At 39.7% G+C, this 17171-nt stretch overlaps 1 protein-coding gene across 2 annotated transcripts in view; it reads right to left on the bottom strand.

The window, feature by feature from the left end:
• ift140.L (intraflagellar transport 140 L homeolog) overlaps nt 1-17171 on the bottom strand; it is an 86712-nt gene that overhangs the window by 12948 nt on the left and 56593 nt on the right. For both annotated transcript variants that reach the window (XM_018236498.2, XM_018236497.2), the window contains exons 20-22: nt 3410-3587; nt 2364-2554; nt 611-706 (exon numbers count right to left, since the gene is read on the bottom strand). In XM_018236498.2, the coding sequence (XP_018091987.1) occupies nt 611-706; nt 2364-2554; nt 3410-3587 (465 nt within the window). The remainder of the gene's footprint in view (nt 1-610; nt 707-2363; nt 2555-3409; nt 3588-17171) is intronic.

Raw genomic sequence — 17171 nt, 5'->3', positions numbered from 1 at the left:
TCTGCCTGTTGGATCTGATGGTAGACTATGGATGTCCAGCCTAATAAGTCAACAATATTCCCATTCAATCTCACAATTAAAACAGGTTCCTAGACTATGAACTATTTAAATTAAATTAACCTTGTGTAGAACATTCATGTTTTGACTGTGATACCCATACAATGCAGAAAATGTGTTCCATGCATTGAGTATATAGATATCCTTGCCTGCCCAGCTACTGTATGTTCCAAAACAAGATTACAGGACATGGGATTCTAGGACAGCAGCTAAGACTGGGGTCCCCAAACTGTTAGGCTGCTCCCCCGGGAGCTTGTGAATCTTGAAATACCCATTCTTATTCTAAAATGCTTATAATAATATAAAATGCTAAATCTGTGCTCTGTGAGTATGAAGCTGCTGGATTATGCTGTATGGAGCATTCCAGTCACATGACAAAAGAAATCAAATGTATTATTATTATTATTTTCAATGCTTTATCCACTGAAACAGACAATAGAAAAGTAACCTGTTAATAGTGTCACTGAACAGGAAGGGATTTAAATGCCTTTTTATCCACCCCTAAGTTTATTTTGAAACTTTGCTTCCCAAAACAAACTGTTTGATGCCTTACTTATCCTTCATTTTATTGATGTACTCTTCCAAAGCTTGAGGGTCATCGAGAAGCATTCTGGGAACCTCAAAACGGTGAGTATCAGATTTCTCATACCTGTGGAAAAGAGATTTTGTACGGATCTTATGAAATACAAAGAGACATATGAAGGCCAACATATTACTGCACTTGAACTTTTGTCCCATAGCTATCTATTATACAATGTTGTGACAGTGTCTGTTGTGCAGCTCTGCTAAATAAATGGTGCTTTAGGCTAAAGCCACATGAGGGCCAAAATCAACTAGCTGAAACAAGATGGCTGATTTCAGCCCTACCGCAGGCAGTAGACAACTCTCTTTTCCACATTGAATTGGCTCGGTGCGAACAGACTTTGGCGGATTTCAGTTCAAATTGTAGAAACTTTTGGTTCTTCACCGAAATCTGCCGAGCCTGTTCATGCCGAGCTGATTTCGTGGTTACGAATTCAGAAGAGTGGGACTACTGCCTGTGGTATGGCTGAAATCAGCCAGTGTAATTCAGCTAGCTGGTTTCAGCCCCAATGTGGCCCTAGCCTTATAAATGCTGGTTATTAATAATAAAAATAATAGCAATAATAATAATTAACTATTTGTAGACAGAGTTAATGTTAAAATAGTTTATTCTGCACAGATTGTTTTATCTGGATATTAATGTAAATAGTCATAAGTCATAAATAGCTTTCTAAATCCAAGCTCAGTATAATATAGCAGGTCCAAATCAATGAGCTTAGTATAATGTCCCTATAATATGCTTTTCTTGGACTTTCACATAGCAGGTCTTCAGGAAGTCACGTTGTCATTGGTTTTGTATATCATTTGGAAGGGAAATAAACACTCACATAATAGGGTAAACATAGGAAAAGGGAGTAACTTTGTAAAACGCTCCTTACGCTCCTTACACTCCTGTTTATGTATTTGTGTTACTAGAGGCTTTTAAATATAATGTTTGCATTTAAGGCAGAGTCAGAGTTGACTAGCTAAGTACCAAAGGGGCCTCAGTTTGGCATAATTCCCATCAACCCTTTCTTATTTCTGCCATAAACCTAAATAACTTCTATACAATTTGGTATTCCCATTATCTAATTGCTGTGATAGTGGGCCCTAGATGTCAGCTTCTGATGGAACCAGCCCAACACTGATTAAAGGTTTAGGGTAATGTCATAGGGGGTGTTTTGGCTGTTGCTCTAATCCCGTGAAAAAGAGTGATGGACATATTGCCTCTCTCCGCCTGTCAATGCTTTATATAGTACTCTATAGAAAACCCTGTGCTTGAAGAACACATACCCCAACATGTAATGGAAGACATTAAATTTGCCAAGGTGCAGTACCCATAACAACCAATAAGAGGTCTGCTTTAAACAGGCTACATGTTGATTGGTTGTTAAAGGCCACTGCTCCTGGGCAAACAGTGTATTTAATTACATAACCCATAACATTACAATGACAGGAGGATCTTCATTTAGATCAAGCAGGTATTAACCTTAGTGTTCCTGTCCACAAAACAAAGGGAGCTACTAACTCATTTTAATATTATTATTATGAATCATATTTACAGGTATACCAAGTTTATTTACGTAGGTAAGTGTTAAATAACAATGGAAAGTCTAAAAAGGCTTAAAAATAAATTAGTTTATGCCACTTTACTTGCTGTATAAATAACCTGCGTCTACATGCCAGTCATCTGTTGACCAATCAGGTCATGAGCTCTGTTTATTATCTTATAGGCAGCTGCTTACAGGAGGAGTGATGCATTGTGGTCCCCAATGGCCTCTAGGTGCTTGGCGTAGTTGTAGTAGGTGGAGCGCAGGTGGATTCGGTCGTGGTTCTCTGCAGTTTCAATTGCCTTCTGCCACTGGCTCCAAGCCTGGTAAAGTTTATTCAGAAGATCATATCGCTGGCAGGTTTTGTACAGTTGCTCGGCTTCTTCCTGCATAAAATAGAGATAAAACCAATTCACAAGGAAAAAGACAATCGTCCAAAACTCCATTTAAGGGGCGGATCACCTTTAAGTAAACTTTTAGTATGTTATAGAATGGCAAATTCTAAGCAACTTTTCATTCGGCCTTTATTATTTTTTTTTTTATGTCTTTGACTTTGAATTACTTGCCTTCTTCTTTTGACTATTTCCCCATCTAAAAACAAATGCTCTGAAAGGCAATACATTTATTATTATTGCTACTTTTTATTACTCATCTTTTTATTCATGTTCCAGTCTCTTATTCAAATCAATGCATGGTTGCTAGTGTAATTTGGACCCTAGCAAACAGATTGCTGAAATTGCAAACTGGAGAGCTCCCGAATAAAGAGCTAAATAACTCAAAACCACAAGTAATAAAAAATGAAAACCAACTGCAAATTGTCTCAGAATATCATTCTCTACATTATACTTAGAGTTAACTCAAAGGTGAACAACCCCTTTAACTTTGCTAATTAATAATCTGCCCTCTCATAGTTTTGGCCATTAAAGGAAAAGTGACATCAAAAATTAAACATATATGAAACAGCAATATAATGCACTGGTAAAACTGGTGTATTTGCTTCAGAAAAAAACAACTATAGTTTATATAAACAATCTGCTGTATAGCCATGGGGGCAGCCATTCAAACACAGTACATAACAGATAAGCTCTGAAGAATCCCATTGTATACTACTATCTGTCATCTGCTGTGTATCCTGTACAAGTAAATATTCTAAAAGTAACAACAAATATAAAGTCATTCAGCAACCTTAAAAATGAAACAGAAGAAAAACATTTGTTTTCCTAGAAAGAAAAGCTACTCACCAACATTCCGAGCTGTATTGCCAGCATAGCCACTCTTGCTTCCACCTCTGGCTCGTGTTCTGCCTCCCGCAAAGCCTTGGCACCCCTAGCATGGCCCATATTTCCTAGGCAAACCTTGGCTACATCCAGCCTCTTGGTCTTTACGCACATTCGAGCCATGTTTTCCCAGACTGCTTCACTGTACATACAGAGTAGAGAACAGGCCATTTATCATTATATATTATTGGTCACCTGACAGATCAATAATGAAGAAACTGCAAACACAGAATCAAAGGCATTGGCAGATAGTTAGATAGTTGGCAGCCAGCACCATAAAACAGATGAGTGTAGCCATAAGCCCTTTACTGGTGGAGTTTTGATGGGTTTTTTGATTGGTCCCCTATTGTTTCACACCTAGTAAGAATAAATGAGGCAGTTGTAAAACAAATTAAGAGGAAAACTGGGGTCCTGCACTGCATAGTTTGCCCATAACTACTAAAAACTGCCTTGTAGTGCACAAATGTGCAGGACCCCTAAACCACTCATTCTTCCCGAGTGTACACACTTTGCATTAGTAACATCAGGTGCTATCATGGTCGCTATTATGCCCACACACACTTGGCAGATTTATTAAGGCATAAGTTACATTTTCCACAAAAATTCAAATTTTCAAGTTTCAAGTATTTTTTGGTCAAAAGTTTTGGGTAAAAAAACCTTGAGGTTTGTTATACCCCGACCCTGGAAATAGCTCGAATCCAAAAATACACCACCCAATACCTTTCGAGGTCATATAGGAGTCAATGGCAGAGGTCCCTTGAACCATTTGAAGATGTTAACAGCCTGCTTGATGTTCGAGTTTTTTTCGGAGGGTTTTGCCCAAAAACTCAAATGATTAGAGCGATTTGAGTTTTTTACTGCCTTAAACTCCAGTTCGCAGGAACTTGCAGAATCGGATTTTTCACATTCGTGTTCTTTCTTAAATAAGATCCCATTCAAGTAACGAGTTAATTCGAGATATAAAAGAACTTGACCTTTGATAAACAGCCCACCTTAGCGTCTCATTAACACCACTCACTTGTGCACAAATAATAGAAACCTAAAGGACTATGGAAAATAAACATGGCACTTAGCACAAAAATGTCCTTCATTTTTATGTAAAAAAAGAGCAATGAAGTCCTGAAAGCTCTTACTCTGCATCTGTTTGTATAATTATAGGTTATGGTTTTCTACAAAAAAGTCCACTGCTGAGTGTTACATGACTGATATGAAATTAATTTTATGTAGTGAATACAGTGAAACCTCAATTTTACATCCCCTGATTTCAAGTTTCCCCTCATTTTATATTGTTGTTATCTGGTCCCACCTATATATTGTGCATAATACATTTCCCTAGTTTCCTGGATTTTACACCATTTTTTTCTGGTCCCCTGAAAAACGTAAAATGGGGGTTCTACTGTATATTGATCCTCAGATGGCTCCTTGAGTTTCCCTTGGCTCAAATATGGTTCCTAGAAAACTCCAGGTCACGCTCGTCCACCCTCTGGAACAGAATGAATGCAGTCAAGCAAGGGTGATATAAATCTAAAGAACAGGGTCCCGCGACCCCTGAATCTTGGTATTTATCCATCTTTTTGGGAATGTTTAAAGGACAGAGCTGTAGGGCTTCAAGTGCTGCACAAGCCCCGCCAAACACAAGAACACGTACACAGAGGCTCTTCCCATCAGTAAACACCTTCCTCTTTCCCAACATATTATGTTCTGAGGATTTCCTGTTCTAATCGAGGGTGCCTGCCCTACTAAGTTACAGGGCACAGGCAAGAAACTGGTGGTCTCGGGAGGAACAGACACGTAGAAAGATCACTGGATGATCGCCAACAAGTGCTAGCGAAGAAACCAAGAGAAATTAGCAGCGGGCTGATTACGAGATAAAATCTATAGGAGAGAGACGGAAGTTATAAGGAGAGTACGAAAGGAAAATAAGGAGGAGAATGGAAATATAGACTAAACTCAGAAAATGGAAGTTCAAGTGGGATTCAAGTGAAATGCGAGTGACAGGGATTAGAATAATTATAAACGGAACTGTGTATTTGTGTTTATTTCTACAGGGTCACTCACAGACACTCAGCAACAGTAACATAGTTGTTCAGCGGGGCCTGCACTGTTATTATTATTATTATTAACATGTATTTATATAGCGCCAACATATTGCATAGCACTGTAAAGTAAATGAGATTATACAACTACATCACATGAATTACATATATAGAATATATGGAGTTACATACATCACAATCAATACAGGTACAAAAAGGTGAGGAAGGCCCTATGCATAGGCATACAGTCTAAAGGGAAGGGAGTAATACACAAGGTGTGGGAGTGGGCAAGATCGAATTGAGTGGGTGAGAAATGTTGTATTGTATGTGGTGTTGCGTTTGGTAGTTAAGCAGAGTGAGGGTAGGCTTCTCGAAAGAAGTGCGTTTTCAGAGATTTTTTGAAAGCAGAAAGGTTGGGAGAAAGTCGGACAGACCGTGGAAGAGCGTTCCAGAGGAGGGGTGCAGCCCTTGCAAAGTCTTGAATGCGAGCATGTGAGGAGGTAATGAGAGAAGAGTTGAGTAGCAGGTCAGTAGAGGAGCATAGTAAGCGAGTGGGTGAGTATATAGAGATGAGTTCAGAGATGTAGGGTGGAGCAGAGTTGTGAAGTGCTTTGAAAGTCAGCGTCATTAATTTGAATTTGATTCTGAAAGGTAATGGAAGCCAGTGCAGGGATTGACAGAATGGCGAGGCAGAGGAGGAGCGGTTGCTGAGGTGTATGAGCCTCGCAGCAGTGTTCATTATGGACTGGAGAGGTGACAGTCTCTGGAGGGGGAGGCCAATTAAAAGAGAGTTACAGTAGTCTAGACGCAATATGATGAGAGAGTGAATAAGAATTTTGGCAGCGTCTTGGGTGATAAATGATTGTATTTTGGATATGTTCCTTAGGTGGAAGTGACATGATTTAATAAGTGACTGGATATGAGGAGTGAATGACAGGGCAGAATCTAGGACAACCCCAAGGCACCGGGCCTGGGGAGAGGGGGTGATAGTGGAATTGTTAACTATGATGGATACTTCGGGGATGCTACTGGTGTTAGTTGGAGGAAAGAGAACCATTTCAGTTTTAGAGAGGTTTAATTTAAGGTAGCGTTGCGACATCCAGGTAGAGATAGCGGACAGGCAGGAGGAGACGCGAGTTAGGAGTTCTGGGTTGAGATCAGGAGATGAGAGATAGATCTGAGTATCGTCAGCATAGAGGTGGTAGTGAAAACCATACGAATTTATTAATTTGCCTAGGGAGGAAGTATAGAGGGAGAATAGTAATAGTCCCAGGACAGAGCCTTGAGGAACTCCAACAGAAAGAGGTAGGGGAGAAGATGATACTCCATTGTAGGAGACACTGAAGGAACGATTGGTGATGTAAGAAGAGAACCAGGACAGGGCTGTGTCACGAAGGCCAAGCGACTGGAGGGACTGGAGGAGGAGAGGGTGATCTACAGTGTCAAATGCAGCTGAGAGATCAAGCAGTATTAGTAGTGAGAAATGATTGTTGGCTTTAGCGGTTAAGAGGTCATTAGTTAGTCGAGTCAGGGAAGTTTCCGTGGAGTGTTGTGGCTTAAAACCAGATTGTAGGGGGTCCAGCAGGTTATTGTCAGAGAGGAATGAGGTAAGTCGGTTGTAGACTAGGCGCTCAAGTAGTTTAGAGATGAAAGGTAGCAGAGAGATAGGTCGGAGGTTGTCAAGATTGGAGGGATCAAGAGAGGGTTTTTTCAGAATGGGGGTGACAAGAGCATGTTTTAGTTGAGAAGGAAACAGTCCAGTTGAGAGCGAAAGATTAAATAGGCGAATTAAGGCTTTGATTAGACAAGGATTGGTATTGCGGAGAAGTTTTGAGGGAATTGGATCAAGCGGGCAGGTGGTAAGGTGAGAAGAGTCCAGAAGCTTTGAGACTTCCTCATCAGTGACTGGGGAGTATGGAGGGAGGGTGGTGGAAGTCTAGGGGGGTTGAGTAGTGTAATGTCCCTTCTGATAGTGTCAATTTTATTTTTTAAGTGCTCAGCAATATCTTGAGCAGAGACAGATGTGCATGGAGGGGGTGGAGAAGGGGAAAGGAGAGTGTTAAAGGTGGAGAAAAGTTGTGCTGGCAAAAGTTGTGTAGCATTATGTGCCCCTATGCAGTGTCGGGCCAACCTGAAAAGGGACTCTGTGCTTAAACGGGTGGTTCACCTTTACATTGATTAAATTGAATATGTTATAGAATGGCCAATTCTAGGTAACCTTTCAATTGGTCTTCATTATTTGATTTTTTTATAGTTTTTGAGTTATTTGCCTTTTTCCTCTAACGCTTTCTAGCTTTCAAATGGGTATCACTGACCCCTTTTAAAAATCAAATGCGCTGTAAAGCTACAAATTTATTGTTATTGCTACTTTTTTTATTACCCATCTTTCTATTCAGGCCCTTTGCTAGTCATAGTCCAGTCTCTTATTCAAATCAGTGCAAGTTTGCTAGGGTAATTTGGACCCTAGCAACCAGATTGCTAAAATTGTAAATAGGAGCGCTGCTGAATAAAAAGCTAAATAACTAAAAAAAACACAGATAACATAGTTCCAGCGCTGCTCCAATGGGAGACCCAAATAGAGTCCAATTCAGTAGCAAGTAGTTTATTTATTGAAGATGTCTACCATCTACTGAACTCTCTTGGTGACACGTAATCACCAGCTAATCATTTCAGTGCAGACATGATACAACATTCATCAGGCTTTATGGAAACACACACAGAGCAAAAAAGATGAAAGCAACCACGGCATCAGGCATCAATTTGCAAAAAAATGTCTCTTTACTTAAATCAAGGCATAATGGACAATAACACGTTTCTCTTGAATACTGCGTTTTATATATATATATATATATATATATATATATATATATAATCTACAGTCTGGTCATTTCCCTATGGGACCAGACTGTAAATTATATCCTTATAAACGGCGCGTTCTTTCGTCAGAACGCGCCGATTATAAGCTTAAAGAGACAGCACTCGCAGCTGCTGCCTTGCTTCCCACCAGGGCCGCCATCAGGGGGGGACAGGGGGGACAAGCGTACCGGGCCCGGGCATGAAGGGGGGCCCGGCAGCGCTGCATTTTTTTGAAGATCCGGGCCCCCCTTACGAGCGCCCGAGCCGTACGTCATTCCTCTTCAGTGCCGAATGCGGAAGTGCCGAAAAGCCGAAGCCGATGCGCCGAAAAGACCCGAAGTCACGGAAAAAGCCGAAGTCACGAAGCGTCGAAAAGACCCGAAGTCACGAAAACAGCCGAAGCCGAAGTCCTGAAGCAGCGCAAAGACCCGAAGTCACGAAAACAGCCGAAATTGAAGTCCTGAAGCGGTGAAAAGACCCGAAGTCACGAAAGGAGGCGAAGTTGAAGTACTGAAGCCATGAGTTCAATTCTACTGAACACCAGTTTGTGTTTTTTTTTTTTATCCCCTGGCCACCAATGTATTATTTTAATATTCTATAGGCCCCTGCCACCAATCTTTTTTTTAAAACTTTTGTTTTTGGGGCCCCAATTTTTTTTTTTAACTCGTAAGGGGCCCCTTGCCACCATTGTTTTTTTTTGGTTTTTTTTTTTAAAAAAAAAATTAATTTTCTTTTTGGTGGCCCCAAATTTTTTTAACTTGTAAGGGGGCCCCTGCCACCAGTTTTTTTTTTTTTTTCAAAAAAATTTTTTTTTTTCCAAATTTTTTTTTTGGGGCCACAATTTGTTTTTAACTTATAAGGGGGCCCCTGCCGCCAATGTTTTTTTTTTTTCAAAAAAAAATTAATTTTTTTTTCAAATTTTTTTTTGGGGCCCCAATTTGTTTTTAACTTATAAGGGGGCCCCTGCCACCAATGTTTGTTTATTTTTAGTTTTTTTTACATTTTTTTGTTGGGGCCCCAAGTTTTTTTTAACTTATAAGGGGGCCCCTGCCACCAATGTTTAAAAAAAAAAAAAAAATTAAAATTTTTTTTTTTGGGGCCCCAATTTTTTTTATAAGGGGGCCCTGACCATCAATAGCTTTTTACAACTTGTGTGGGGGGGGGTTACTTTTTTAGCGCTGATGTCTGTGTGGTCTTTTAACTGCGATGTGGGCGGGATATGGGGCGGAGCTTGGTCGTCAGTATGGGCGGGGCCCAGGGGGCCCCAAAAATTTTGTTGTACGGGGCCCCGTGATTTCTAATGGCGGCCCTGCTTCCCACCGCTATCGGGCTCCACATTTCCTCACTTCCCACAACGGATTTACCCGTTTTATGCGATGAAGGGCTTCTCTTTCCTTCATCGCATCTCTCACTCCTGTCACAAGTCTCCTGCAGCTGCCTCCCTGATGTCGCTTTCCTCACAGGATTCGGCTCCATTTTCACTCCCCCTCCCGTCCAGTGTCTGAAGTCTCGCTCCGCCTCCCTTTCACTATCAAAGTCTCGCTCTGCCTCCCGTCCACTCGCTCCCCCTCCTTCCCTGCATGACCGGTAAAAGAAAATGATGTGACACAGAGGGGGAGCGATTCTTTAGATAGTGGACGGGAGGGGAAGTGAAAATGTAGAGGAATCCTGTGAGGAAAAGAGCGAGACCAGGGAGGCAGCTGCAGGAGACGTGTGCCATTTAGAAAGCAAAAATAAAATACAGGTACCTAAAAGAGCTGCAGTTAAAGATAAAAATCAACTTGTAGAGACACTTCAAAAAAAGTAAAACTGAATCCAGAAACTGTAGATTATAATAGATAATGTACCCCCACTTAAAATTTATAAAGATATTAATAGTCACCTCGGAGTTATGTGACCTGTATAAAAGCACTCGGCCTGCGGCCTCGTGCTTTTATATGGTCACATAACTCCTCGGTAACATAATATCTTTATAAATTACAGTAGGGGGTACATTATCCACTATATATATATATATATATATATATATATATATATATATATATATTAAATGGGCATATTAGAGTTTACAGCAGTGGGCCGCGAGGTACTACTTCTGCCTACCCCTAATTCCAGCCTTGTTTTGAGCCAATTTGCAGTTTGTCTTCATTTGTTTCTTGTTTTTAAATTATTAAGCTTTTTGTTCAGCAGCTATATATATATATATATATATATATATATATATATATATATATATATATATATATATATATATATATATATATAAATATACGTATATAGATATATAATCTACAGTCTGGTCATTTCCCTATGGGACCAGACTGTAAATGATATCCTTATAAACTGCTCGCTCTGAAGTCAGAACGCGCCGTTTATAACAGGGTCCCCGGCCGCTGAATTTGACGCCGCGTGTCCGAATTTGACGCTGCCACGTTCAAATTGAACGACGGCGCGCCCAAATGGGATGCCGGCACACCCAAATTGGACATCGACACACCCAAATTGGACGCCGACCACCCTTACTGAAATTTCACACAAAATGTAGATTATAATGCATAATGTACCCCCTACTGAAATTTATAAAGATATTAGAAGTCACCTCAGAGTTATGTGACCTGTATTATATGGTCACATAACTCCTCTGTGACATAATATCTTTATAAATTACAGTAGGGGGTACATTATCCACTATTTTATATTCCCCCTGCCCCAACAAAGGTGCTTTTTTTTAAGTTTAGAAGGGTAACAATAGAGAAAAGATACCCTGAGAGTGCTAGAAGTGCTATCCAAGGCCGGGGATTGTAAGTATTCCATTGAAGACTAGACTTATAATCGGTAATTTGCTATGCAGTTCATTTACCCAAAATTTCAGCAGACCTCATAATATTGTTCTGCAGCAGAAACCTCCAATAGCAAAACAGAGGTGTTTTGGAGACTGTCTGTTGCTGCCATAGGCCATGCTGCCCCCTTTTCGTCTGCATTGAGCTCTCTGCCCTAAACAAGCATAATATGTTTTTTCTTCAATGCTGTTGAGAAGGTATGACAATTAACAGTGGTGGCTTTTTGGCTTCTCACCTTCTCTTCTAACTAAGAGGGCTCTGGATACTCTTTGTTTTAGCTCTGCACTGGGTTACTGCCTTTACTAATAACTAGTCTCACTGGGGCAAGATCTGGGGACCCCTTGCATTTCCCATGTAGGGACAAATCTATGAGTTTTTCATGCATATTTGGGGACATTTGAAAGGTCAAACTTGATGGACGTGTTTCTTTTTTTCAACCTAACCTACTATGTTACTATGTAAAACCTATTCACTGCTGTTTATTATAAGGATTCTGCTGTGTTTTACCTTTTTTATGGAGTTGAAATATTTGACTTTGCTTATCGAGACCTTCACCCCTGGGACAAATATAGAGCTGCAGAGCATTGCTCCTTCAATGACTACAGTTCTTAATCGGGCATTTCAATTGCAGGGCTTTGCAGAGAGGATAAGGTGTGTTCCCCAGACCTTCCTCTGTACAGTCATCACATTGGCTGCCGCTGTAAAAAGACAGACCTTGATAACTCTTTTCCTGTCATCGGTATGACGCAGCCCAAAGGTGGGGACCATTTCTGCTGAACTGAACGACGTGCCATGGGGAGGTGTGAGAGATGCAAAACTGACAGTCAATGCATATCATAATTAAATTCTCAGCTTATAATGAGAAAAATAACTGCCACATTAAAGGGGAAAACTGTCATAAAAGTAACATTTGATTCATTTTAGATTTGAGAGGAAACTGCCAGCCTCCTGCTAAGACGGGGCACTGGCATCATTTTGTCGGTCTATTTTCGATCCAATAGGATTGCAGAATGACCTTCCAAAACAGAGCAACAGGTTACACTACATGCTCATATGCCTTTAGTATAACATTCTCTACACCAGGGATGCACCCTATAGCTGGTGATCAGTAGATCTCAAGACACTGTCAACTAACAGCTTGTCTATAACACCCTCCTATTTAATTATTTTAATTCAGATATTTATTATGTTATGGTTACTTAAGAAATAGTTGTTTGTTAAATATAAGCAATATAAATTCTCTCATAAATCAATATAATGTTTATGTTATAGTTTCCATGGAGCAGAATGCTAACAATGCTTTTATGGATGTAGATCATAATGGGACAACATCACTAAAAGCAGACCCCACTTTAGTAAAGTATGGGTGTTCCTGCTCTACACCATTCCTTTCCTATCCAATGGAATCTATCTGGAAACCTGTTATCCAGAAAGCTCCTAATTACAGGAAGGTCATCTCCCAAAGACTCCTTTTTAATGAAATAATTAAAAATGTTAACAAAAATATTTCCCTTTTCTCTTTAACAGTACAGGTATAGGACCTATTATCCAGAATGCTCGAGACCTGGGGGTTTTCCAGATAATACATATTTCTGTAATTTGGATCTTCATACCTTAAGTCTACTAGAAGATCATGTAAACATGAAATAAACCCAATAGGTTGGTTTTGCTTCCAATAAGGATTAATTATATCTTAGTTGGGATCAAGTACAAGGTATGGGACCCATTATCCAGAATGCTCAGGACCCGGGGTTTTCCAAAGAATAGATCTTTTGGTAATTTGGATCTTCATACCTTAAGTCTACTAGAAAATCATGTAAACATTAAATAAACCCAATAGGCTGGTTTTGCTTCCAATAAGGATTATTTATATCTTAGTTGGGATCAATTATAAGGTACTGCTTTATTATTACAGAGAAAAGGGCAATCATTTTTAAAAAAACTTTTAAATTGAGTTTATGGGAGAAGGCCTTTCCATAATTCAGAGTTTTCTGAATAACAGGTTTCTGGATAAAGGATCCCACACCAGTACCTTGTACTTGATCCCAACTACATAATCCTCACTGGAGGCAAAACTATCCTATTGGGTTTAATTAAAGGAGAAGGAAAGCTACAGAGGCATTTTATTGCCAATAGATTAGCTGCAATAGTGCAAGCTAGAATGCTATATTTATTCTGTAGAATCTTTTACCATACCTGAGTAAAAAGCTCTAGAAACTCTCTGTTTGTTTAGAATAGGAGCTGCAGTATTAATGTGGTGGCTCAGATTACAGTAGAGAAGGGAGGGGTGGGGGGAGAGGAGCAAACTGAGCATGCTCTTGCCCAGGGCAATGAGGTTTAAGATGAAGGCAGGAAGTCTGATACAGTAGCCCATGTGTACACAATAGAAGGAAAGAAATACTGTGTTTCTTTTGACAGGGGACTCAGAGCAACATTACTTTGGGGGTTTACTGGTATATTTAGATGGACCTTTCTGATAAGGCTTACTTAGTTTTAACCTTTCCTTCTCCTTTAATGCTTAAATTATTTTCAGTAGACAATGCATGGAGATCTAAATTACTGAAAGATTCCCTATCCAGAAAAGCAAAAGTATTCTGGATAACAGGTCCCATACTTGTAGCTATTGCTAACTTGCTGATGTCCCCGGTGAAGCATAAAAAGGGTATTTTCAGCTTAGTAGGCTCTTTCTAATGTAAGGCATGGCTGTTATCTTCCCCGTGTCTACCGCTTCCTACCCTGTGACAACTGAATGTTGAAATGGGGGTTCCAGAGGAAGCTCTCGTGTAAGGAAAGATTAGGTGTGGAACTAACTTTCATACTGTGCATAAATTCAGTGTTCAGCTAAATATAACTACAGCTATACAGTGAAATGTTTAAATGTCAAAATAATATATATTGTTCTATCATGGCAGATGTAAAACCTCTCTCACATGTTTTTTTTTCTAGACAAAAAAAAAAAAAAAGCATTATGAGCCAAACCAGTCCCTTCTTTTCAGTCTCTACATGGGATACAGGCTAAAGAAGATTTTTCATAATCTAAATAAATATCCATACCCACTGGACTTCAAAATATACAAAGTGAAGTTTAAGGTCAGGCCAGTCTTTTTACGAGGACAGCAATCTAATGTGATACGATGCAACTCCACCTTCTTTTACTATGTTATAGTATGGCAAATTCCAAGCAACTTTACAATTGGCCATCAATTTTATTATTATAGTTTTTGGATACATCGCCTTCTTCTTCTGACTCTTTCCAGCTTTCACTGACCCCATCTAAAAAACAAATGCTCCTTACAAATGTATTGTTATTGCTACTGCTGAATAAAAAGCTAAATAACTAAAAAAAAAACCATAAATAATAAAAAATTAAAAGCAATTGCAAATTGTCGCACAAGATCACTTTCTACATCATACTAGAAGTCAATTTAAAGGTGAACATTCTCCTTTAAAAAAAGTAGAGGATTTTGGGCAGTAGTTCTATAATGCTGGGCTGATCCCTCTTTGGGTGGTTTAGAACACTGCCAATGGGTGTGTAGCCTGAAAGCCAGTTAGGGTAAAATTTGAGGGATGGCTTGGAGCAGTGGCAACGTGACAGTTTGTGATTGGGGAGGTTGTGGCAAAGCCCAGATGGTTTTGAGGAATGAGCCCATTTTTAAATTAAGTAGCCGTATTCCTAAAATACAGCCTTTTTTTTCCCTTCATAGTTACGAATATTTGGCTCAGAACCCTGAGAACTTCCTTTCTGTTATTGTGAGTATTTGCGTGTGAACCTAAAATTGTTTGGTTGGTGTGTCATGATTCCTGAAATCCAAGGTCTACCAAGAGCTCTCTGAAAAAGAGCCTTTTTAAAATATGTCACTTTTCCGCTGCAAGAGCTCAGATAGTCCCACAGCATTCCCTGCGGTGTTATGGGATTTTGTTGAGGGCTTCTACTGCAGCTTATGGTATGGGGTCAATTTAACATGGAAGTGTTAGACAAGTAATGGCTGATGGGGAGATTTGTCACCCACAATACTTGACTGTGGGCAACAAATTTCCAAAAAATGCTTTAACCCAAACCTACATGGTAGATATCAAAAGCAGATCAGGCAGAGACAATTCCATTTGCAATCACTAACTTCTTGGACAATTAATACAATTTAAAACTGTGCATAGATTGGCAGATTGGTGGGGAGGGCCATAGGCACAGAATGACCCGCCAACTGTTAAGCATAAATGTTTGACTGGCCCTAAGTCTTAAAGTTACATGACTTTTTGGATACATACTAAAGATTCAGCTGCATCCAAATCCTCAAAAAACGGATGCAGGCAAATTTTGGATTTGGTGCACCATGTTCATAAAACTGTTTTATTAACACAGTTGCTGAGTGATTGAAAAGATAAAGAATTAAGTAATTCAATGCTTCCCTTGGTGGTCCCCTCTTTGCACATAACAAGGGTGCAGATATCTAAAATATGGTAGAATTTGTCTCCCTTGTATAGTTTTATGGATTAACAAGACCGTAAATAAACATCCCTAATTGACCTTCAAGCCTGCTTCTACTGCTTTGGGTCCCCTAAGTATGTCTGGCCCCACAGTTAGGGAACCACTGGGCTACAGTGTCCAGCCCAAAGAAAGAAATTTCTTCAGCTGAGTTTTGCAGGCAGATAATATAAAGGACTGAAGATAAAAGACAGGTTTTGTGAGGTACATCCAATGCAATCTGTTTACTTGGCCACCCAACATGCCTTATTAACAAATGCACAGAGACAAGAGCAACATCTGAGACCCACCTTGTGTCTATCTACCCCAGCATTAAACTTGCCCTCCAGTTGCTCATAAACTTCAGATCCCATAAGAGAATGTCTCTATAGTGCCCTCTCTTGGGTACATCAAGAATAATCATCACTGTGGGGATTGTCAGATAACCTTGTCAGATTAGGACCACATTGTCTTGATATGGTCCTCCCCTGTGGGGACCCCTTTATGATCCAATCTTTGACCTGGGAGACAAATGATGGGCTCAGTGATTAGCTTAGGTGTGGACCTAGGTTCCTTTGCAGTCAAGGCACTATGTGCATGTACTTGCATGGGTTTCCTCTACGAACCTTGAGTTTCAGATATGAATAAAGGTTAATGATAATAAGCATGCTACCAGCAGAACTCCTTGTAGCAAACAGGAGTCCACAGTATCGTTTTGAGGCTCTATGTGAGCATCACCCAACTGGGGTCCCTACTTTGGCTTTAATGTAAAGGTTAAAAGGCCTTGATCTGTTGAAAGTTAAGGGTTAGCCCTTGGTCTGTGGCTGCTGCCTGAAAATGTTCAATTACAGATCGATAGACAGTAACTGCCATCAAAGTGAACTGAAAAGAATCCTAGCGATTCATCAGTAGCAGTGATCTCAAAAATAGTGTGCAATAGTCTTCAACAATTGATCTGCTGTTCTTAAAGGGTTGTTCAGCTTCGAGTTAACTTTTAGTATGATGTAGAGAGTGATATATCATGAGACAGTTTGCAATTTTCATTTTTTTATTGTTTGTGGTTTTTGAGTTATTTAGATTTTTATTCTGCAGCTCTCCAGTTTGCAATTTCAGCAATCTAGTTGCTAGGGGCCAAATTACCCAAGCGACCAAGCATTGATTTGAATAATAGACTGGAATATAATTAGGAGAGGCCTGACTACAAATATTAGTAATAAAAGTAGCAATAACAATACATTTGTAGCCTTATTGGGCATTTATTTTTAAAATGGGATCCGTGACCCCCATTTGAAAGTTGGAGAAGAAGAAAGCAGATTGGAGTCAGAAGAAGAAGGCAAATAATTCAATAACTATAGAAAATAAATAATGAACCAATGGAAAAGTTGCTTCAAATGTGCCATTCTACAGTATTCTAAAAGTTAACTTAAAGGTGAACAACCTCTTTAATAAGTGTGCTCAGACACAATCATTACCGTCATCATGGAAACACAAACAACATCATGCCCACCCCAAAACCAGATGTAGAAGCCCCT

This window comes from Xenopus laevis, chromosome 9_10L, assembly GCF_017654675.1.
Source record: "Xenopus laevis strain J_2021 chromosome 9_10L, Xenopus_laevis_v10.1, whole genome shotgun sequence".
In the NCBI taxonomy this organism is placed as follows: domain Eukaryota; kingdom Metazoa; phylum Chordata; class Amphibia; order Anura; family Pipidae; genus Xenopus; species Xenopus laevis.
Note: the sequence above shows the minus strand (reverse complement) of the source record. Positions and strands in the feature narration are given on the sequence as shown.